Source organism: Catharus ustulatus, chromosome 1 (assembly GCF_009819885.2).
Source record: "Catharus ustulatus isolate bCatUst1 chromosome 1, bCatUst1.pri.v2, whole genome shotgun sequence".
Lineage (NCBI taxonomy): Eukaryota > Metazoa > Chordata > Aves > Passeriformes > Turdidae > Catharus > Catharus ustulatus.
In genome coordinates this window covers 86,002,816-86,027,989 of record NC_046221.1, presented here as the reverse complement: position 1 = coordinate 86,027,989, position 25,174 = coordinate 86,002,816, and the positions used below count along the sequence as shown (strand labels likewise).

General features: G+C 37.6%; 1 protein-coding gene across 1 annotated transcript in view; it reads right to left on the bottom strand.

The window, feature by feature from the left end:
• Positions 1–25,174, bottom strand: part of CTNND2 (catenin delta 2) — a 667,983-nt gene that overhangs the window by 225,407 nt on the left and 417,402 nt on the right. Inside the window, 1 exon segment of the mRNA XM_033064576.2 lies at positions 13,183–13,435. Coding sequence (XP_032920467.1) covers positions 13,183–13,435 — 253 coding nt within the window.

The window sequence follows — 25,174 nt, the reverse complement described above, 5'->3', positions numbered from 1 at the left end:
TTCTTTCTCTTGCTCTTTATCAGTCCAGCTTTCCACATCTCATTTCAAATTGAACATGAGCTTTTTGGAACTCAACATGTACAGCAAAATGAAACCACTGGGCCATTTAAATGTTAGCAAGATGTGCAGAAACAGCAGCATCAATCCATACTTTTACTTTTGGTTCACATATTAAAAGGGGATGCTGGCCAGTAATTCTCCAGGCACTTTTCACAGCCTCCATTCCAAATTGCATCTTCTCAAGGGAGTTGCATCACTATCACTATCACATATGGAGAGAGCTACATAAATCTTCACACCAGTCTCCTTTTCAATGGGATCCCAAGAGAATTCAGTATTGCAAAGCCTAAATTTTACATGGGTGTGGGGAGAATGAGGAAGCAAATGTTCTTTGCCAAAATGTTCTTTCCCTAAGGTAAAACTAACAAAGGCAGAGATCATATTTTTTACAATATTACAACACTCATGTAAAAGCAGCTATCTCTCTTCTGTCTGAACTTTTTAAACACTCAATCAGTCTTTAAATTCCCAGAAAACATAAAAGCTTCATTTACTCAGTTTAGCTTTTATTATTTTTTCCTGGCTTTTATTTCAAAAGAACATTATTTTTTTCTGACTTTTCTAAACAAAACCAAACGCCAGCATAAGAAAATCCTACTTGTTCTATTAAAAGTTTATTTGCTTTACTTTTTTACTATTGAGAGTTCAAACTTTAGGTCTTACAAGAAAAATCTAAAACATGTCTCTCCAGGAGTTTAATTAAAGTTTTAAAGTAGGATGCATGACATCCCAACTGAAACACAAATCTTACTCCAGAGAGACGTTGACAGTAAAAAATACTTCCCTTGTTACACTGACATCTTACCATTTGAGTGATAAGTTATTAGACAGTTATTATCCAAGAAATGTTATTTTCTTGTTTGAATCAAGCAGCTTTATCCATCTGAAAGTATGAAAAAAAAAAATCTCTGCACTGCTTCTAGCTGTTGTGAACTTTCTGAGACACTCAACTGTTGCAGATAAGAGAGGCACAGGGAAACTACAAGATCGTTTTTGAGGAAACCAGCTGAAAAAGTTTTCTCCACGAATTTCCCATTGCACATATTTTGTAAACTTGACAATAGTGCCTTTTAAACATTTTCTCCCCCACCCACAAGATTCACAAGTACAGAAATCCAGACTTTGCTGGTACTGTGAACTAATGCTGAACTTCAAACTATCATCACCAAATTCTTGAACCTCACTAGTTTTGACTGTGATCTAATAAAATGTCACATGACAGTTTTATCCTCTTATTATCTTTTTTTTTTAATCCAAAACTAAAAATTTGCCTCTCAACGACTGAGGATCAAAACTCATGGTCAATATTCCAATAGAATAGAAGTTTCTTTGAATTGTTGCACTTACTCCATTCAAAGTCATGTTACAAAGTAAACGGAATTTCCTCTTTGAAAATACTGCAGGATTTAGCTTATATTGCTTATATTCAGCACAACTGGGAGCACCATAAGTTAAGCTTTCCCAAGAAGCCTGCAACAGCAAGGAAGTAAATTAACACCACATGCAGAGAACTGTATTTTCCAAAGAAGTCTAAAATGTTAGAGACGTGAAATCATAAATAGCTTTTCTTTAATATGTTTCTGAAAACTACTTTGTGCATTTAATTATCCTTCAAGCTCTGCTGAAATTCTCAATACAAGTGTTACAGGCCACATTCACTATTCTGCATGTCTCAGCTGTCACCTACCAGCTCTACAATTTCTCTGCCATCCATTCTATTCTTATTTGTAGAGACGCAAAATGAATAAATAATGCTCTAAATGCTAAATAAATTTTAGTGAGATTGATACATAGTTTTCCTGATTTTTTTTTTTTCCCAAGAAACTCTCTTTTGAAGGGAAACAGCTCCATCAGTTCTTCCCTTCACCCTTCCAAACACCTTTTTGCTTTTCCTTTTAGCAATGAAGTGAAGGCTTCTTCTCATCATGTGTTCTTGGAAAACACTTGAGAAGCTAATGACTCCTACCCCATTCTTAGTGCTGATTACAAAAAAAAAAAAAAAAAAAACCAACCAAAACCAAAATTCCACAATACAAACACTTAAACAGAATGTAGTTATGTTTAATATTAACAAATTATAAAATCTAAACCAAAATTTGATTTTATTTTAGAACAACAAAAGCAAAGAAGATGCAAGTTCAGTATCAGAGAGCTTTATGTTGATGAATATGAAATGAAACAGGAATAAGGCTTCTGCATTCACACTGCAAGTTATTCTGAGAAGCTGTCTGCATTATTATTATGAGGTAAATCTGGCTTAGTAATAAACCTACTGTGGATTAGGAAAAATTAGGCTCAGTGTCACTGCACCCATGAGTACAACTGATATGATTACAGGCATATAGGAGGTGATAAACAGGCTTCTCAATGAAAATATTTCCACCTAGCTGACTTGAAAATTGATCAGCTGAAACTCATAACTGGAAAGGAAAAGGTAGAAAGATGTTCAGTGTGCATTGCTCCTGAATTTCTCTGCGAAAGTCATGCACACACACTTCTGAATGAGAAAATTTCATGCAGGTCATTTCCCTCTGTGTAAAGGCAGCCCCTTCCTCCTATGAAACAACCAAATTGTGCTAAAGTCTCTCTTAACAGACCCAAGAACTGGTCTCCCAGCTTTTGTGCAGCACTTCTCTACTGTTTTGTTTCTGTGGTATTTTGTTTTGTTTTTCGGGAGGGGAGATTCTGGTGTGTAAATCATGCAGAAGCAAAAAGGTAACAGATGGTTGCTGGAGCCATGCCACAGAAAAAACAACGGCTGACAGGATCTGTTATCCCTTCACAGCTGCAGATAAAACCTTGACAGTTTAGGATAAAATTTCATTTTAAAAAATGTAGCTGCTGACAAATGAAAAAAATCCACTGGAGAAGACTATGCAAAGAAAATTTCATTCTACAGAGATGATTTCATGCATTTAAAAGAATTTCTAAATACATGAGAGATGAAATGCCTTGCTGAAACAGAGGTTTTGCAATTTGGCCAACCATGGCAAGCTCAGGTAAGGGCACAGGAGAAATCAAATCCTTTTCTCCCATTTTTATCTGAAAAAGCTAAGAGCAAAAAATCTAAAAGATCCCCCTGTGCGCCCATTTGCGTGCAGCCAGAGCTTTACAAGACGTCTGACAGATATTCTCATGCAGAAAAATGTCAAGCCTTCCCTATTAAAAGGTATTGGAAGCAATCACAGAACTATACAGAAACCTAAAAAGGCGTAAAAAGGGTAAGCCCTTAAAGGCCAATTTCTTGCAGGAGGAAAACAAATACCTTTTATTTTAAGGCCATAAATCTAGCTATGGTGTAATGTAATACATACTATGCATGTAACTACAGGATCATTTCACTGAACAACAGAGGCAGCTTCTCTCTGTGAATTGATGGACATGAATTACAAGTATCAAATATCAAAAATTCAAATATCTTGTGTCTTCCTTCAGCTGCAATAAACTTCACTGGCAGCAAACCCCCTGTTGTGAGTGGGCATGGACATCCTGGCTCTCTACAAGCAGGGAACTCCCTGCACACTTCCACTTCAGATCCACAGCTCCAAGTTCTGAACCGGAACGAGCACAGCAGCAATACCACTCAGTTAAATAAGAAAGTACCAATACCTCTGAAAAACCAACACCTGTAGGTTTCCACAGGCTCACCCTTTGCCTAGACTCCTAGCAGCCATCTCCTGGTCAAGAAAAGGGACCACTTTTCACACTAGCAACAAGAGCAGGAGTAAGTGAGGCTGATGAATCAGCACAGATTCTGAGAGTCACAATGAAATGTTATGTAGCCCTGGTAACAGGAAAGTAATGGAGTTGCTTTTACTAAGAAACCCTGTTACACCTGTGTTGTCCCTACTCATTCCTCTCACCAACACACACACACTCAGACGACTCTTCTTAAGCTGCAGCTATTAGGCCCAAACTTTCAAACTAAGTTTTCATACTCAAGATGCTCAAATCAGGTAGGTAGAAAGAAAAACATAGCATCAAACAGAATAAAACCAAAAATCAGTCCTGCTCTTCAAAAAGAAATCTATGAAACAAATACATCATATCCTTACATGAAACAAAAAGATTACCAAGCTAACTTCAATTTATTTCTAAAGAGTAAAAAATTATGTTAAAATACTTTCCTTAACTCTGTGTAGCTTTTGGTCGTTTTCTGACATAAATTATTTGTTTTATCTTAGGACAGAGTTTACATAGCTCTTTCTTTCTCCACATGTACCTTCCATCCCCACATTTTTACCTTTGGTATGTTCAGGAAACCTAGACATCTCACTCTTAGCCCTCCATCGGGCTAAGAAAGCCTGTCCACTTCATTCCAGGTCTTCAGTTATCCAGATCCTTCCACTTCATTAAACAGCGAAGACAAACATGACCCCCAAATTGTTAATGGTAAATGGCAAGCTAAGCAGCAAGTTGTCTCACTGGTGCTGCAGTAGCTTAAAGAAATTAACCAACCAAAACCAAATGAGTAAAAACCCCAAATATTTCACAGTAACTCTAGAGACTAGGAGTTTCCCTGGCAACAATGGCTGCAGTTTTCTATGGGATCAGTGGTATCTTTTGCTTCCTAGGAAACCGCTTGCTTAATGCTAAGAACTGAGGTGCATCTGTGAACCTCACTTGTTCACTGAGCTCCTGGAGAGGGGCAGTGGAGTAGTGAAGGTGGTGAAGATTGCCAGGAAAACGGTGATGTGCCAGAGAAATAAAGGCTGGAGGCTGCACTTCACATCAGGTTCTGATGCCAAAAGAGGGCTATAAAGATGGTGAAGGGCCCCGAAGGGAAGCTGTATGAGGAATGGCTGAGGTCACTTGGTCTGTTCAGCCTGGAGAAGAAACTGAGGGGAGACCTCACTGCAGGTACAGCTTCCTGATGAGGGGAAGAGGAGGGGCAGGCACTGATCTCTGCTCTGTGGTGACAGTGACAGAACCTGAGGGAATGGTCTGAGTTGTGACAGGGAAGGTTTAGATTGGATTATCAGGAAAAGGTTCTTCACCAGAGGTTGGGCACTGGGACAGGCTCCCTAGGGACCTCCACAGGTCACAGCACCAAGCCTGACGGAGTTCAAGAAGCATCTGGTGTCACATGGTGTGACTCCTGGTGTGTCCTGTGCAGAGACCATTCTACTTTGATGATCCTTATAGGCTCCTTCAAACTCAGAATATTCTGTGATTTTTTTTTATATTGAGTGACCTGGCAGAGATACATCCATTACCATATAACATTTTAAATCTACACAGAGCTGAAATTATTAAAGTCAAGCTGTCAATTTACGAAAGCTATAAAGTTCTGCCAGAAACTAATAAAAGTTGTTGACCATTCTTTCCTTTCAAATATTTTAGCTCTGCTCTACAGTAGAGGTATTTTTTCAGCAAATGCTTGATGTTATTTTCTTGCAGAAATGTTATGCACTCTCAGCTCATTTCCTGCTTATAAAATAGCTATGGTATATGACATTGAGGTCCAGCTTCTGAAACTAACAATCTCTGCATAGCAATTTGTCTCATGAGCAAGGATGACTTTCAGTTGCTTCTTTTAATGAAAAAAATTGAGACTATGCGTCCTGATCTTCTATCACTTCTTTAAATTTTCCCCCACTCATCTTCTCCATCTATTTTCCCTCTTCCCGGTCCATTCGTATTTCCCATGAAAGTAAAAGTAAGATTATCCTTTGAACTTCAAAGCACCTTAAAAGTTTAACTTATTCCCAACATCTCTGTAAACAGAAAGATCATTATTACCCATTTGCCTGATGAGATGTCCAAGAGCTACTACTGAGAAGCTTCTTACATGGCTTATCTTGCCAGAAGATCGTAACAGCTTACATGAGCCTAGTAAGACCTGAAAGTATGATTCTCCTCCTTGTTTTTAATGTCTGGTTAGAAAATACACTTACAACATTTCCTGGCTCTTACACTCTGTCATCATAGAAAGGCATCACACAGATTTTGCATCTGCCAAAGTTTGCAAATGAGCCACAGGATGCTGAGCAAAATGTGTGGCAAACAAAGGCCAAAACTGCATTGAAACATATATTTGCCATTAGAAGCTCAGTATTGCCATGCAAGAACCAGAAATGAGCTATGAACAGTATGAAGTACACTGTCCACTTGCTGCTTCTCGGATGAATGAGGCCACTAAAATACAACAGATGAAGAAAGAGAGGGAAGAGCTTTGTTGCTGTTCTTAAGGTGGCAGACCAGCACTGGGGAGGAAGGAAGGTTAACATAAATAATAAAAATTAAAAAAAGAAACATCAATCTCATCTCCCCTGAGCTATCAGAAGTGCACTTACCATACTATGTGGCTCTCCTGTCAGTCCTCATGAATGCCCTTCCTCAGCCACAAGTAGCTAAGGAGCCTTTTGTTTCCCTCCCTTCAGCATAATGGAAAGAAATTACTTTCTGGTGGAGGGAGAACATTGGAGGAGCTAAACTTGCAGATCAAAACAAGAGACAAGGTATCATCTCTCTCAAAATTATACCCTGCATACTGCTAAATAACCTGACAAATAAAATGGCTACACATAACCTCTTCTACTCTCATAGGTTAGGAACTGTAAGCTCTCCTGGACATACTCATCATTCAAACTACAAGCACCATCCATTTTACTGTAATATCCTGGAAGTGAGATGTTCTGTGATCAAAATAGAGCAGATTTTCTAATGATAGGATCAGATTTCTTGAAAGACAGGATGGCAACATTACTAAGTGGCCTTTTGCACTGTCAGTAAAATGGTACCAGGCAAAAAGGAGAGAAAGAGGCTAGTAAATACTTCATGAGCTAAAAGCAGAGTCACTTCATTCCTGTAGATTACACTTCTAAATATATATATATACCTATGTATATTTTTTTTGCTTGTTTGTTTGTTTCTTTGGTTTAGTTTGGCTGGGTATTTTTACTACCAAGCATTTATCCTAGAGAACGAAGGTTGGCAAACAATATATAGCACAAATTCCAGTGAGAAAAAATAGCAGATATAGGTGGATAATTCTGTACATACTGAATTGCATTTGCTGTGCTGTGAGATGGCTCCACCTGTGCCCAACACCTCCCCAGCCATTTACAAACCACCTCAATGTAAACAGTGGAAAGACAGGAACTGTTGGCACATACTGCAACGTGCTCAAATACACACAAAAATAAGTTTTTCAAGTTCTGGGTATCAATTCTTCCCCTCACCATAAGTTGACACTTGCAAGGACCAGTTAGATGTTTGTTTATTTTGCCATGTTCAAGCTGGAACTAAATAAATACGTTCTGGGAAAATCTTTTCCAGACAAGGCTTCCAGCTAGGTCCCAAAATCCCAAATTAACAGACTGTAGCATAGTCTATGGGTTTCATCCTCACCTATTTTAATGAAGCAAGATTCATCCTTAATTATCTTCATCAGGAAAGGGAAACAGATTGCTGTTTATTTTATCAGAGCTGCTATGCTTTTTAAAAACTAACTTGTACACTAAGTAAAACTTCCCACCTTTCATATAGAAGAGATCTGTATGAAGAATTGCAATGTGCTTCAGACTTGCTGTTCTTGAACTGGGGATATTTTTGTGCTCTTTAGACTCATCAGATTCATTCTTCTGGGGACAGAGGAGCGTAGATTAAATCCTGAGAGACTGCATGATTTCTGTGTAGGGAAAGAAAACCTGGTATTTCCCTCCTGAATGAAAGAAATACTTAAGCACAGAACCATGAAATGAGCACTCTCAAACACCATCTGGTTGATTCTACCAGTACAAGGGACCTGGCCTAAGTAAATCTGATGCCAAAAAAACCAAAACATCTTAGGGTGTTCACAGGACCTAGAACGTTCAACTATTTGTTTCTGTAGATAAGCGCACACTGCCAAAAATTACATTTTCTGATTCACTAAAAGTGTGTTCCCCATGGCCACCCACCACCTTTGGAGAAACCTTCCCCTTTACCCTTAATTTCAGCTAAGGGTAAGAGGGACCTTTGAAAACAAGTAAGAGAAAAGGAGAGCTGCCTGACATGCCTTGTGTCACATAAAAGCAGGAAGAGTATCTGCAAGCCCTGTTCTGTCTCATCCACACTGGGAATGTACACGTTGCATTAGACAGTTAGGGTAGAAACCCACCAATGCTACCATCAATCCCTTGGGATTCTGAAAACCCCAGACTGTCTCAGGGCTGAAAACAGCAGTACTGCATAGTGCTGCCACTAGCTGCATCACAGTCATAGCAAGACCTTCTATCTCACCAGAAGTTTCTTTCAAAGTTAACAACCTTCCCAAAGAACGTACCAGCAATGTTCCTGCCAAGATTGCCAACATCACACCGGTGCAGGATTCTACTGTTATTTTCTTACTTCTTTAGACTCAGAGTGCCTGGTTGCTATTCAGACTTGCACTGTTAACACCCAGACAATCCTTGTAACAAAGTCAGATTAAATATTTGGAGACGGCAGAAACATTTAAAAGGCCACGTTCCAAACTCTGTGTACTAATCTCTTAAGTTTTACAGGAGCACAAAAATTAACCTAGAGTTTATTTTACTTCTATTATTTTTCCTACAGAAAAAGAATGCTTTCTAGCTTGCATTTTGCAAATTAAATATATTTCTGGAAAGAAAAAAATAATAAGAAAAAAAAGATGAGTTTTGAAACTCACAGTTCACACAAAATGTTCTGATCTAATTTATATCCCTTCTTAAGTGAAAAGAAAACCAGTTTAAAGTTTAGAAGATAGACAACACTGTTGTTTTCTGCTTAGGAGGAAATTAAGGTCAACAGAAATGAGAAGTTGACTCTGAAATGCAAAACCAAACAGAAACATTTCAGGCAATACCTGGAAAACTTCTCTGTGTTGACTTACATCCAGACAGTTCTAAAGGTGAGAATTACTACAAGATAACTGTGTTTAATTTCTCTTTTTCTTGTGAAGTTACAATATGATTGTCTAATGATATTTCTTTTTCTTTTTAAACCAGAGCCCAATCACTATTGCAGTCTGTTCTATAATGAATAACGGACCTTTTACAGTTTCATTCACCAAATTATCCCAGTTTTTCTGAATAAATAGTTCTAAAGGTTCTGAAACACATGAAAAGTAAAGCCATAATGGAAAGTTTTAAGTGCAATCAATATAATTCAAGGCAATATGAAGACAGTGAGCTCTGAAAATCACTTTGGCAGCCATAGCGGAGTATTCCACATAATTCTTGCAGTTACCTCAGCTTTTTGCCAGCTTCTTTGCAGGAGATGACCTGTGTATACATGTGCAAATAAAAACAGGTGGGAAGTCACACAATGAAGGACACCTGGTGACTGGATACATCAATCCACACAGTTTGAGTTCATAAACCAGCAAAAACACTGCAACCACAAAAACTCATTGGCATGTATTTAAATGGAGGATATGAAAATATTCTGGTTTTCATCTGTTTTGCAGCAAGAGTAACTTAGCCACAGAGGTACATGTACACGGTTTCTTACTACATTAAAACTTCAAAAATTAATTTATACATATCTGGAAAGTTCGGATTTTAAAATAAAATCTGGAAGACATGCATACTGACAACTGGACCCCAACATTTCTATTTCTAGGATTCTCCAGTTCTCCTAAAAGTTAGAAACAGACAAAATAAAACTGAAGAATAAAAAAATAATAAAATAACAATAATAAGCATACACAAACCACAGATCATTTGTTGCTGCCAAGAGACAGAAGGATCTTCCTTCACGAAAGTAGGCTAGAAAATATCACATTAACATGTATTGCTGATTCTTTAAAACACTCAAGACTTCTCTCATTCACAGTTCAGAAGAAACCAAATAACTATAAAATAAATACTGTGTTCTTTCCCTTCTTATACTACATCTTTATACAAGAGATTATGGCATGAAACAGTTGATATCACAGCCCTACTGCATATTTATTTTCCTTTTTTTTATATGAAACAAACATAAAAGAATGCTCTGAAAAATCAGTCTGTAATGATATGAACTTTTTCATTTCCCATATGCAGAACTTAAGTACTATTTCTGACAGTGATATGGGACTGATTTCCTTTGTAAACAACAAAGCCTCACTCTCCAACTGTATAGATGTGTAAAGTTTTTACTACCTGTTTATGAGGTCCTATGAGCTAACAGTCTACCTGCATAAATTAAAAATTATACTCTGCCACAAACTTGATTGAAAACATTTCAATCCCCATTTTTTTTAAAGTTTTTGTCCTAAACTTTAAGTTAATGAACATTGAACTGCATTTTATGACAGCTGGATGATGGAGAACAGATGTTGAGCTAAACTTTCATTTGCCAAATGTCAGCTCAGAACACGTATTTAAAATTAAGAGTATCAGCAAGACAAACTACATGGTGAAAACAATGGAAAAAATTGTCAATTACATCAGTGCCTGCCAACCATTCTTCTGGGCCTCCAGACAGAACTTCTGTCTGAATTGAAGATTCTAGAAAATTATGTTCAATTTTAGGAATGCTAATTGCTTATTAGGGTGAGTACAATCTCTCCTGAATATCTACTTTTTCATCTTGAGCTGGATGACACATAGGAAATGCTAATCAAAAGCCTACAAATAGTGTGCTTTTGTCTTGCAGATTTTCCTTTGCCACCGAGTATTTTTCTGGACCTCTGTTTGGACAGGTAGGTTTGGTGCCTGAAAATTATGACTATTATTGCCCTCTACAAATTTGTGACAGTCACAAAACATTCCAACCAACAAAACCATCAACATGGCTGTAAGGACACTTGTGACTTCTCAGTTAACAAAGTACAGCTGCTGACCAACCTGTGTACTTTTTTCTTGCTGTGTAAGATGTAACTGGTAACCCTTTGGGACATACAGCACAACTTAACACACCCACTGAAAGTCTGTATTGCATTTGGGTCATTTTCCTTTTCTTGGTTGTATCACCCACACTCTACCCTAAGTAATTTCTATCCTTCCATATTATTTTTTGAAGTATCTGGAAAGTCTTTCATTTTATCACTTCCACACTTGTAATACATTGGCATTTTCGTAATCTATTAATATAAATCAACACATTAAAAGCATTCCAATTGCTTTTGTTACTTTTCTCAAAACTCCTTTCAAATGTTCAATGTCTTTCCAATAGTTGAATGATCAGAAACTGCTGTAGGCCACAGACAATTTCACAAGTCAGTCTGCTTTGGTGGGGTTTGGCTTCTGGGGATTAAGGAATAACAATCAAGTGTGTTTCTGACATTTCTTTTATCAGAATTATTCAAACCAACATGCAAGGGCAGAAATACTAATATATACCACACAGAGCCTATGGATCAAATAAATGAAATCAAGAGTAATGCAAACCTATTTACGAAAGTTTTGTACAAATTTCCAACCCATCTAATAGTATAATAATATTTAATGATCCCCTCTAAAGGGTTTATGAAGTTCATTTTATACCTAGATGCCTCCTCGCTCCTATTTCACCTACAGAAATCAATACTCATGAATGTACAAATGGCACCACCACGAGACAAGGAAGAACCAAAAAAGAAGCAAATTGAAAATATTATCACATATCCTATAGATTAACTGGCTAACAGTTGCAAAGTGTTAGCAAGGGAATTGAACAGAAATAACCTTTTCTTAAAAAGACATTATGTCTAAGACCTGTTGAGATACTGTAAATATGTCTTTCCTGTTTATAAGGAATAGCATTTTCAACACCATCATGCTTCTCCTAAGAACACTTCATATAGATTACAGTCATTTCTCCTCTGGTCTAACGCACTCCTAATGTAAGTTTCTTTAACTTTCAACATTACACAATTACAAAGCAATTTTTTTTTTCCTTCATGGGCTCTTGCATATTGGAATACAATATTGCTGTTTCAAAGACTTTTTCCCCTCTTGTTACTAATGTTTGCTTCGGGGCAGGGGGAAGAAGGGGAGCAATTAAATTTATATGTTTTCAAATTCCTGCACTTAAAGCTAAGGGGAAAAAAAAAAATTGAAGACAGAAGTGTTCTCAACAAGTAAAACCCTGCAAGCAGTGACACTTCTGATGTGCTGTAAAATGTAATCTGCTGTTCTGCTCCTGGGTGGAGAGAGAGAAAGAACTGCTATAATGCTAAACAAGTAAAAAATCAGTTTATGATTTTTTTTTTTCAGTTTTGGGAAAAAAGTATTTTCAAATTCTTATTTAAAAATCTCCAGCATTTTTGTTGCAGGCAAATTTTTGGACTCTCCTATCATTAAATTACACATTCCAACAAATAAATAAACAAATAAATCACACCATCTGCCAAAGAAAACTCGTATAAACCCACATTTTCAACAAATTTAAACTCAAGTTACCAAAGAGAACTGCTTTCTTTTCCCTCAGAAAATTGAACAAAATCACAAAGTGCATTGAAGATTCCAGCTAGCATTTTTCTTGTGGTTATCATGAAGTCAAATAATTTCCCTGAAAATTCTCCCTCTAAGCTATGTGCCTGCTTGGGCTGTAAAGTTTCCTCCTTGCACCTTCCCTAAGTAGATGAGGATGATCACTAGAAACATTAAAAATTGTGCTAAATATTTGGAAAGCATACACAGTGATAATCATTTCTGCAAAGTTGTAATCATACATTCTTTTACCACATACTGGCACTGGAAGCCTGCACAACACGTGGGATGAAACAGAACCCTGGTTACATGTGGCTTTCACATTGCTCAGTCTCACTCCACTACACTGAAATACCCTTCTCTGCAGCATTTATAAACATTACATGTAGACAAACCAAGAACTGAAACAACTTCTGCCCAAGAAGCAACTTGAAAATTCAATCCACAATGGCTACAGAGTCAACAGTCACTCCACTCCTCCCATTTCCAGAGAAATTACTTTTTTAAGCTTTTGAGGGGTGGCACTACTGAAAGCAGGCTAAACACACATATATTGAAGACCACACCTATCATCTCATTGCACACAGCAGCTCATGAGAGCTTTCCAAGGAATTAGCATTAGGAAAATGCTGTCATGCAAACAGAGTCTTTCATGTACCACCACAGGTGTTTTGTTTTTTTTTTTTAACATCCAACAGTAGAAACACGTAAAGCAAATCGCAATTACAAACCTCAGCACGAGCAAGAAATAAAAGACAATGAAGAAGGTTTCACCCACCTGGGATCTTTCTGAATGCTATCAATGGAAGGTGACCTAGCCAAGGTCCCTTCGGGTGGGATGGCTGGCCCAGATTTGCTGTATGGTGATTCAACAGAAGGACAATACTGCAGCTGTCGGTAGGGGTCTGCGTAATTGGAGGCTGGGCCGGCCGCATAGCTGGCCCTCTGGAAGGTCGCTGTTGCGTTCTGTGTGCCGTGTTGACTGCCTGTGCGCTGTAAGGGTACGGAGTCGACACCAGGGGAAGATGGGGCTACGACAGGAAAGTAGGGACAAAGTAAAAAATTGAGGACCTGTTCACAGAAATGGTTAACCAGGTCTAGGCAGAGGAAAAAAAACAAAAAACACACACATATAAAAGGGTTCAAAAAGAATGAGAAAAAAAACAAACAAAAAGAAACAAGCAACATTGTCATTTTCACAACCTTAGAAGGAAATAACCATCAAACAAATTTCTAAATGACATGCCAGTTCTGGACTAGAAGACCTTAACACCAATTAAACAGACTGGAGAGATATTTTCACCTGGGGTTCTAACTGCACTAACACGAAACGAAGCACAGAAGCAGCATGGGAATATTCAAGCTAAGGTTCACCACCATCACTACAAGCCAGTGAGGCTTTTGCAGTCCTTACAGGGGTGGAAGTCAGTCAGATCCACCAACAGAAGGAAGATCAAAGCAGGCTCAAGTGTCCAAATTGGGACAGATTGCTCTACAACAGAATACCCAGACATCCCAGATTTCTAACCCTGGTATCCATAAAGCAGGTAAAACCAGACACCTGCTACCAAGAATCACCATATATTCTTTGTTAACCAATCTCCTGCAAATTCACCTTAAGACTTAGGAGAGTGCTATTGCTAACAGTCTGAAAAAGAGCTAAGCACAAGGTGACCAAGTAGATGTCTTAATGCACGCCAGCAGTGGCTGCACTCATACTCCGCAGCTCAAGATTAATGCATTACCAGTTTTGAGCAGCTTAACCAATAGCTTTAAACTGACTTAATGCTTTTGTGACTCAGAAATCTTATTAATCTCTCTTGTAGCCCATTATCTTTCTGTTACAGCACTGGGTAGTGGAGATCCAGTCCACTGGATTAAACATGCAGTATTTTTGAACCAAAGTCCAGTTAATGGCAAATGGATTATCACTGTAAGGGCAATAGGACCAAGAGGACCCACATGATCTTTGGCCTGGAGACAGACACAAATTAAATGCTGGCTCTGCTCAGAAGAAAATTTGGACAGTTTTAAGTGGCACATGAACTCATGGTGGTTGCCATTCCCTTGTGTCCCAAGATAACAAGAATACTTTTGCCAAAAGGAGTGGCCCCAGTCCAGAGTTATTTTTAGCTGGGTTTAATTCATATGCTAAATTCTAAACAAAACCACATGCTGAAGACATAGGTTTTTAGAAAAGATTTCCCAATCATTTTCATTGGCATGCACATTTAAAAATAAATATTTAATGCATTATAGGTCCATGAAAGGGATTTTAAGCATTTCACATCAAAGTGTCAGCAAATGAAATACAGTGAGCTTTAAATACAATTACCATGGTTTTGTATGACCTTGTACTTGTCAAAATTACAACATCTGAAAATTTTAAATTTATATTGAATTTTTTACTTATTTTGATTTTTTTCCTTATGGTTCTGAAATATTTAATTTCACAATAGCAAGTACTGTAACTTTACTACAAACATAAGAAAGTGGGATCACCCACTTATCTATTACCCCATCCCTGGAAGTGCTCAAGGTCAGGTTGGATGGAGTTTGAGCAACCTGATCCGGTTGAAAGGGTCCCTGCTCACTGCATGGGGCTGAAACTGGATGACCCTAAAGGTCCCTTTCAACCCAAACCAGTCTATGATTCTACAATCACATTTACTCATATATATAGCAACATTTTATGTATATTGTTTTAGTTTAATTACTAGTGTATATGTATGTAAATATATATACATCTCTTGAAGAAATTAAGAAATAATTAAGACACACAGACATTTTCATAAAACTGCATCGCTTCAAATACATTAACAGTATCAGCATATCAGCATATTTATACATCCCATGCAGAAATCATGCTAAATTCAGTGTTAGAAAGAAGGACAAACATCACATTTTAACAGAAAACACAGAGTTCAAAACCAAAATCAGGTGCCTTGTGAGAAAAATGAGTAATAAAACAAGTTAGAGAAAACACTAGAAATATTCTCAAGAAAAAAAGAGAAAATATAATTGTATGCTGACACAGCATGCTCTTAAGCACTATCATTCCATAGAATACACTACTACCTTTTGACAAGTTATATGGGGAATTGCAAAAAAAACTCTACAACACCAATACTGCTGAAAACAAGAACTTCATCCTAATGTTGATTGCTTTGCAAAATATTCCAGTGCATTTCCTTCATCTTCTTTGCAAGACAGTTCAATGGAAATCATGTTTGTTTTTAAATTATTTGAAAAGTTTTCTATTTTCTTCTTTGTCTTGTTATCAAAATAGGTATTTATATGCACTGAAACTGGCTGTCATCCTAACACCTACAAGCTTCTCAAGTCACTCTGATTCATTTCTCAAATTACCGTCCTAGCAGACTGTAACTTCCTTTTGAATTTTATCACAATGAATACAGAAATGCCATATTCAGAATACAAGAATGAAACAAATCTATGACTTAAACATTCACAATTGTGTTTATCTGGACAGTGTTACTCAGATCAATTAAAAGAAAAACAAAAAACCCTAACAGCTAACACTTTAGAAAAACTTCTACATCTAACTTGACTGCATCCACTGTCATTGACTGTAAAAGGGTTATGTTTCAGCAGACATTTTTACAAAAATAAGTGCATGTGAAACTGAAGCAAAGCTATCTTCTACCAATACACTTCCCTTGCTTAAACAAATCCCTTTGGCAGCCAAACCTGCTGACTGAACTGTGGCTCTTTTAGACTATGGCAAACTATTGAGATCTCCCTTCTATTTAGCTATTCAAACAGCAAAGCCAGAGTGGTAATGTCTAAAGAAACAAATTCAGAAGTCTATTTCCTCACCCAGCACAGTAAATCTTCTCTGAGCACAGGGCATTCAGAAGGCACATACAGTAATTTCACGATTATAAGCCGCACCATTTTGACTAAAATTTTGGTCCGAACCCAAAGTGCGGCTTATAATCAGGTGCGGCTTATATATGGACAAAGAACGAAAAGTTGCTGTTTTAGTTTGGAGGACAGGTGTCTGCTGAGAAAGGCAGGAACTTCTCTTTGAAATGGAGAATGTAAACCCCCTCTCTCCAAATTATTATAATTTGGAAATCAAGGGGCTTTCAGGCAAAAATATGGGAATTAGGAATAACAGTTCCTTTCTAGGGAAATCAAAATAGAAATACAGTACTACAAAGAGACAAACTCCAAACCCTGACAAAGTCAGAGTACAACCTGACACCCTGTCAGGCAGGGTGTTGGTAGCAGTCCCATTCCATGGTGGTTGCATCCTCCTGCAGTGACAGATGTGGCTCAGTTGGAGCAGTGCTCCTGTACAAGGTGCAGTTTCCCTCTGGAGCTCCAGTGGTGATGTGGAGAAATCCGGTTTTCCACTGGAGTCCAGTGGAGAAAGGGGCTACCTTAGTGTCCCAAAACCTCTGTTTTTATCTTGGTAAGAAACGTTGGGCTCTTCCCCCTGGCTGGAGCAACTTTCAATGGGATGCAGTAATTTTATCAGTCACACAGTGGGACTCAATGGCCATTAGCAGACAATGACTCCCTGGAGGAAGGATGGGGTGTGAAAAGGTAAAGAACAATGCCCAACCTGGTTTCAATGGATGGCCCATTAGCAGATTATCTGCCATTGAGATAAGGATCACTGTCCCCACCCTCAACAGATGGTGATAGAACAGATACCTTTTATCACACTCCGTATTGTAACATGCGGCTTATAATCAGGTGCGGCTTATGTATGGACAAAAAACCAAAAAGTTGCTGAAACCCAGAAGTGCGGCTTATACTCCGTGCGGCTTATAATCGTGAAATTACTGTACATGGACTGAACCAGAAAGCATTCATATACCAGGTACATTTGCAGATGGTCAGGCCACCTTTTAACCTGTTTTTCAATTGAAGATACTAAGCCCTTTCTCTAACTTTTGCATTTGACTGTCCTCTCAAAACCAAGTCAGTTGCACTGTGACCAGAACCAGGTCTATTTACGTGAGATGACAAGGTTGGGGGTTTGCCCCAGGAAGGGAAGAGACAAGAAGGAATTGCAACACTTTTGTTTCTGGAGAAATGGGCTGCTTTTCCCCCTCCCACCAGCTTGAGATCTGGCCTGTTTGAAGCAGAATCACAGTCAAGTCACATTGTTTTTCTGGGTCTACCACTAACTCTATTCTGCCTCTACATAAAGGTAAAACCAAAAGTCATAACCACCCTGTGAAGAAGCAGGTTCAGTTTTGTGAAGCTGAAGGTAAAGGTGTCCACAAAACCAGACCTTCCTCCCGTCTTCCAAAGTCCCAAAACTCACAAGGAGATCAAGATTAAAACCAAATAAACAGAAGGACTAAAAACCTTATTTATTCTGTATCGTGTCTTACTAAGTGACCACCCATGAAAACACTGCTTTCAATAGAGACTGTTCCCCTCACTTTTTAAGAACTTACATTGAATTTCAATGGATTCTGAATGATGGATAAGTTTCTGAAGCTCTGTTTGCTTCTTTTGCCCACGGCTCCTTCCTTGGACTGCTCAGCACAGTGGCCTTGCAAAGACACAAGGAGAGGGTGACTGGCACCCAACCTCCCCACCCAAGTGCCCCACTCCAGACACTCCAGGAGGGGCTTGCACGTTCCATGACCTGCAGCAGAGGCCAGCTCATGCTGGTGGGAAAGTCACAGCACACACCCTCTGCTGCAGCCAGCAAAGACCCAGCACAAAACTGACACGCTCAGTTGTAGGCTAATAAATCTCTATATATTATCAATATTTTAAACTTCAATGTAAGAACTGTCCTTGAAAAGGAGAATTTTAATTTTGGGTTGAGACAAGGGTTGCACTGAGAATTTCTGAAAGAGAATTTTCCAAGTGAGCATTTCACACTGTGCAAATCAAAAACTACAGTCTCGGTGATCCCAGTTTGTCCCCTAAACATTTAAGATCTTGCTTTGTCATGTCAGCATACCCAGCAAATAGAGTATCCAGGATATCACACACATATTTAGTATGTTCTTATAAATGTTTGTCAAAGAGAAGGAAAAGCCCCTGTTAAATATAATGAAAACTGTCCAAATATCTGATATGTGCCCTGATTATGGTTCTCTTGATTGCAGAAATAGCACATAGAAAAGGTAGTCTTTATAATTTTCTTCGGTTTTTACATAGTATTAATAAAGATATCACAACTTCTATATTAATGCTGATAATTAAGTTGTATCACTAAATATGCTCATAATGTGATACTCAGAAGCTGACTTTCAGTTTTTGAATGTTCTTTTCACATCTGTGGCAGATGTTAGGAATCATTAACAAAATGTAAAAAGTAAGAAGGCCTTGATCTACACAGGGATACTATTGCACCCTACCTGAGTATTTTAGGGAGTTCAAGTTTGCATATGAACTGCCAAAAAGTTCAGACTTTCTAGAAGCCAGAGGCTATTTTGCCCTGTTAACATAAGAAAGATCAGACCTTCCGAAATTATAAACCCATTAATTAGAATTATCTTGCTACATTTGCTTGATGAAAATTACCTCACTGATGCTGATGTTTGATTTGCAGGTATTACCTTGCAAAATTTTCCTCCTACCATTTGATATTATGACATTCAGATCCTGTGTTGACTTTGTCCTAGTTTCTTTCATGGAGATTTCAAAATTATTTTCTTTGTTTTCTCCCTTTATTTTTTTTCTTCACTGATTTGCACTTGCATTTGATTTATACTCTCTCATGTAAGTCGAAAATTGGATCCTAGTGAGATATCTTTTCAGTGCAAAGTATGTCTACCATCCCTCCATGAGTTCATAAATGAAATAAATGCAGTGCATTCTGTTGGTATCAAATTTATAGGAAGATTTATAAAGTAGATGCTTTTCCCACCTAATATATAAAAATAACATAGTGCATTCTCTGTCAATTAGAAAAAACTCATCAAGCTTGGTGTATAAACACTTTAACTCAAAATGCTGAAATGAGTGTTTTAATGCATGTACCTACCTTTTCACAACAGAAGTTTAAGAAAATAGATGTTAATGAAGCTAGTAATGAATTGGCAATCCAAAGGAACAAGCACAGTCAATTTTAATACTGTTCAAGACATATGCTATTACATATAACTAATAATAATGATAGTAACAATAATAGCAATGATTTACTTAGCAGTTACTTTTAGAAGCACTTTTCCACATGAGGAGTATAAAATTTTAGAGAAATACATGGTTGAGGGAAACTGAAAATATTTATTGGAAGAGGGGAAAAGCCCTCCCTCATAATTGGTATTAGCAACTACCTCTAATGCTGTTAAGATTTGATAGCACTGTCATAGCCTTTGCTCAAAGAAATTTTGTACTTCAGACATGCAAAGTGAGAACAAAACAAAAAAAGCAAATACTAAAGGACTTCAAGATACAAGGCTTCATTTTCGATTTAAAATATTTAAAATAAAATTTCTGCAAATACCGATACCACAGAAATTCTGTGGAGATTGACAACTTTGCTATGTGACTTTTCATACTCAAACCAGAAAAAACACCGTCAAAACTACTACAACTTTCTGTTTCTCTTGTTTTCCATTTGTTCCTCCCTCACTTTTCCACACTCTATTTTGTCCTATTTAGTTTTTCTTGCAATCAAAATTTCAGCCTCCCAATTCTTACCCAGAGACAAATGAAAAGGACTTTTTAGCAAATCTTCCTTTCCATCCTCATGAGATGAGCTCTTCACCAGCCAGTCAGCCTTTGTTTGCAAACACATCAACCCTTTAGGGCTTCCAGGACTATTCTGCCTAATTTTTTCTGCAGGCTCCAGTTTTCTCCAGATGCTCCTATTTTGTGCAAATCAGGAGAAATACAACCTCCTTCCCTCCAGTCAGCTTCCCCATGCTCAGCTCCATGCTTTTAACAGCTGGTCGTGGCAAATAGGTCTCCCTGCTGCACAAGGTATATCTTTTAAGGGAACATACTACAACGTACAGGGGAAATGCAAGTGAACTAAAGAAATTGATACAGAACAGGATGGTGCACAGCAAAAAAGGCCTCTTTTCCACCCACGAACCTGTTAGTCATAATTTCCTCAAGTACTGGTTATACCTAGCTGTCACACCTACTTGTAATTAGCATGTCTACAAGCTAGTGCAAGTAGGTATTCAGTAATATTTTAATCATCAGATGTTTTTATGACTTGGTGAGGAGGAAGTCTTTTTATCAAGGCAACATCCCTGTGTCTACCAGATGCCATTACAGGAGATTTATATTTTTCTCTCACTTTTCCATCCCATCTTCAAAACCACAGGTAGCTGTTTAGCTGCTACACTCCTACTGCTATAGGAAATACTCAGGGTCTCTCTGAATTATTGAATGGGCTCATTGCCATTGCTGGCAGCTGTAAAGTATTAATCCTAATGAAGGTCACAAACATATTCAAAGCAAGTGTACACTCCAACCATTTGCTACTAGATTCTTTGAAAACCCTTAAAATCATCTCCTGACCACTGCAATATCTACATGCCATCATTTTGCAGAAGAATTCCTTGCTTCAGAGAAACCAAGGAAACATCACTTATGCTCTGTATGTGTTCAATAAGTCTTACAATAAAAAAACTGACAATCTTTGAAGATTGAAAAACTGAACTTGCTACTTCACTAAGGTATCCTTTCAGTTCCATTTTCCAAGAGAGTTCTTTAGATCTAACACTAATTGTAACAATAAGGCTGAACACTCCTTTGCTTAGAAACTGACGTTTTTTTTCTTAAATGTAGAAAGAGCCCTTCAAATAAAATACTACTTCCTTTGTTTCTGAGCTATCACTCTATTTACGTTACAGCTGTTATTTGGTCACTTTGAAGGCTTTTTTGTCTATCTTGTTCCACTTCAGTTTGCTCACTCTCACATTGCATCTCAGTTTCCTTTTATTTTTTTTTCTATTGGAGGAGGTTGTATAGCTGCTACTGCCTAAGCCTCAGCATATGGAATGATTTTCTTCATCACCGATTTAGACTTGGCGTTTCTTTACTACTAATTGTTTTACTTATGGGTTCATTAGGTGATTAGCTGGTGTCAATCTGAAATCACCTGGTGCCATCAGGGTTGATAATGGAAGAAAATTACTTTATGAATTAAGTAATCTATAAAGATTTTTGTACCTCTAAGCAAATTAGAAACAGGTAGATGAAGTAATTCAGTGAGCAGCAATGGTGACAGAATTTGTATCATAGAAACTTGTATTTCAGTGCAATAGATATAGTGGCTTAGATGAGTTCCTGCCCAAGCTTAATTTGCAACTGTGCTTAATGAGACTTCAGTGAAGCCTGATGTCCAAACCTGAATGCAGCCTCTTCCACAGCCAGGTTTGTCAGAGGCTTCACTGCTGTGCACCATCTCATATCCCCACACCCATAATCTTCTCCAATTCTACATCCTTCCCTCCAGTCATTTCCCACCATGAAGTTCCAGACTTACGGGGTATCCAACACAGTAACATAGTCTACATTTCAAAGGCTGTATCTCAAAAGCATATATAGTTAAAGCATCATTTTAAAATTCACATAGTCCAAGTGGACACCAGAGTTTTATGCAGATATTAGAATTTCAACTATATATTTTCATATATATATCAGACTTCCAATTCAAAGCTGGAATGACTTCCTTCCTTGTTTACAACCAGAGATGCCTCATTTTTCAAGTTACCAGCATTAAGAAATATAATACTCCTTTCCACCTACAGTAACTGACTGCATTTTAAATTTGCCAGATTTTAATCTCACTAATATATGCGACTTTCCTTCTCAGGCTCAGCTTCTACCACGTTTCAGTGATGCTGTTTTGCACGTAAAAAATGGCGCATACACATAGTGTGATAATCAGATGCCAACTTTGGCTGCTAAAGACTTTATTGCCAAGATCTTTTCTCAGACTGTGTCTTCTCTCTCTGAGTTGCATGCCTCAGTTTAGGGAGAACATGCAGTTTAATTAATTTGTTTCATGAGCATTTAAACAGAGAAATCAACAACTACCCTTTCAGAATTTGACATACTAAAATTCATCACAGGAATTTCCTCACTAGAGACAAAATTGAACTCTGAGCAATGGCACAATATACGAGATATATACATCACTTTCCTCCTCTTTGCAGTACATTCTGTGCGTGGGACAAAACGACCCAATCACAGCAAATCCACACAGACCACACTGCCGCACATAGACGAGCCTGCTGCAACTAAATCTCTGCTTTCACTCCTAAAACAACCTTCTCTTGAAATTTCTGAAGTTTCCTGTCCATCTGGCCAGCATAAAGCTGAACACACAGACAAAAGTCACACTTAATATATAAAACATATATAAATAGTATGAGACAATAACAGATTAACAGACTGCACTGAATCATGCTACAGCCATCAAGAACATGGACATCTTCTCCTTCAGATTTTGACTTTTCCTTATTTAGGGCACTATAATCCTAAGTAGTAAAGTCACTACTAAATGGTATTTCTTAGAACACCTTACTAAACTTCAGCTATTTTAATTAGTAGTTCCCACTGTGGAATAGACAGTTGTTTTGTTATTAAGGTAATCACATCTGTGCTCCAGTGCCAGACCACATGATATGTTCACCTTGAACATTAACCTAACTTCTGCAAATGATAGTTTAAAAGCTGTTGCCTCTATTAAATACTCATTTAAGTAAAAATTACTGTATTTGTATACTTGTACTCATAAAAATGACGTGTAAACTGCTGAAATTATAACAAAGGGTAGTGCTAAAAGTAGCCAGTCTTATAGAAAAGAAAAAAAAGAGAATGAGTACAGCTTGAGTAAAAAAAAAAATAAAAATAATGGGCTGGTGATTTTTAAGACTACCTTTAAATGTAATACTGCGGAAGGAATGATCCTCTAACAAAAGATTTAGTCATCTTAAAGACATGACTGGGTAGTTACCTCAGGCATAGCATTGTTTTTGTTCAGCAAAGATTTACAAGAATGAGATTTATGAAAGGTGTTTGAATTGAATTCTTATTTCATGAATGACAACCTTGCATTTCTATGCAACACTGAAGTATACAAATGAGAATGGATGTCCTGCATCACTAAAATCTAATGCGATGAATCTTCAGAGACCACACCTGTACAGTAAATAGACGATAAATACACCTACAGTTTCTGGCACAAATACTGCATTTTCTCAGTAGTGGCAGATGAGATTTACAGGGTATGTACTCCTCTGAGCAAGATTTTATAATCACAGCACTCCCTCAACAGGTGGCAAAAGTCAAGGGGCCCCTGAGAAACGCTCAGACATGTTAAAAGTCATTCTTCTATCAAAAAAGGAGAAGAGAAGATTTAGCCTCTGGAGGTATCCTGCTCATGGGACATAGGAAAGAGGTCATGGATACTAACCATTCCAAAAGGTTTCTATTCTGAGTGGTAAAGTCTTATCTGTCTTCATATGGGTGCAATTCCTCTATGTAACCCAATCATGGGCTCACTACTTTGAAACTACAACTATCTTATTTGGAGAAATGCTTCTGCACTATAAGGGGGATATTGCTTTCAGATTACAAAGGTGATTCTTCAGGGTTTTAACCTCCAGCCACCTCCCTTTCCATTCGTATCCATAGGAGAATTCTGAAGTTGAAAACAGTGTATTTTGTTATTCCTCTGTCAAAATTTTAATAGGAAGGAAATAAAATAGAAAATTCTTTCTCACAGAAGGAAAAAAAACATCACCTAAAAACATATATGCAAGACTATAACACACGTAAGACTATATGAGAGAATCTGGATCTGACAAATGAAATGGGATTATGACTTTGTATTGCTTTGAGGTGATTTGTTACTCTTTATGCAGATTACTAAGGTATTTTCTGCTCAATTTACTTTGTACTGAAGATTTGTTCCCCGCTTGCTTCCTATAATTCTCTCTCCCAAAACAATGTTATCAAGTTGGATGTCAGTTAGGAGTACAGGTCTATTATCACAACATTACCAAACTGAAAGAGATGCAGTCGTAGGAAAAATTTTTCTTTTTAATTTCTCTGAAAACATTATGTCCTATAGCCAGAACTCCATGCTGTGTGATTTATCAGCATGATCCTCAATTAATCTTCAGCTGTGCCATCACAGAACATCCATGTACAGCACATCAAAACAATCTGTCTCCCAGCCAGAAAAAACGCCACACCTAAGCAGAAAGTAGCAATATTTGGTATTTATAATCTAACTCTTAGATCACAAAGAAAGAAAAAATGAAATACAGTTTTGAGAAGCAGCATAAAGGACAAAAAGTTTAATCTAAATGGGGCAAGTGAAAGCTGATATTTCTGTTGCTCCTCCTTTCCCCCTGAAGTGATAATTTTAGAGACAAATAAAGAAAAATATATATTTGAAACCAACATTCCCTTTTTGTTTTAAATCAAATATTTGTAATACAGGAAAGAGCATGTAGCAGCTAACTTTTCATTAACAGCTAGATGCCATTCTGAAATTCGTTACTATACCATTGGTACTCCCTGTAAGAACCTGACAATATCTAACTGCATGTATGCACGATTTTTTTTCTCCTCTGAACTCCTTTAGATTCCTTTTACTCATTACTCTGAAGTCTATGGAATTAGATGTGATACATCTGGTTAACTAAACTCCAGTTCCCTGCTGAAAAGCAGTACTTAACACAACCTGAGAAAGGATAACTGTCCATTAACTGAGATATAAAGTGCCCTTTGGAAACTGCCACTGATGATATGCAAGGATCAGACTTCTGATTCCCAAAGCTGAAGTTATGTTT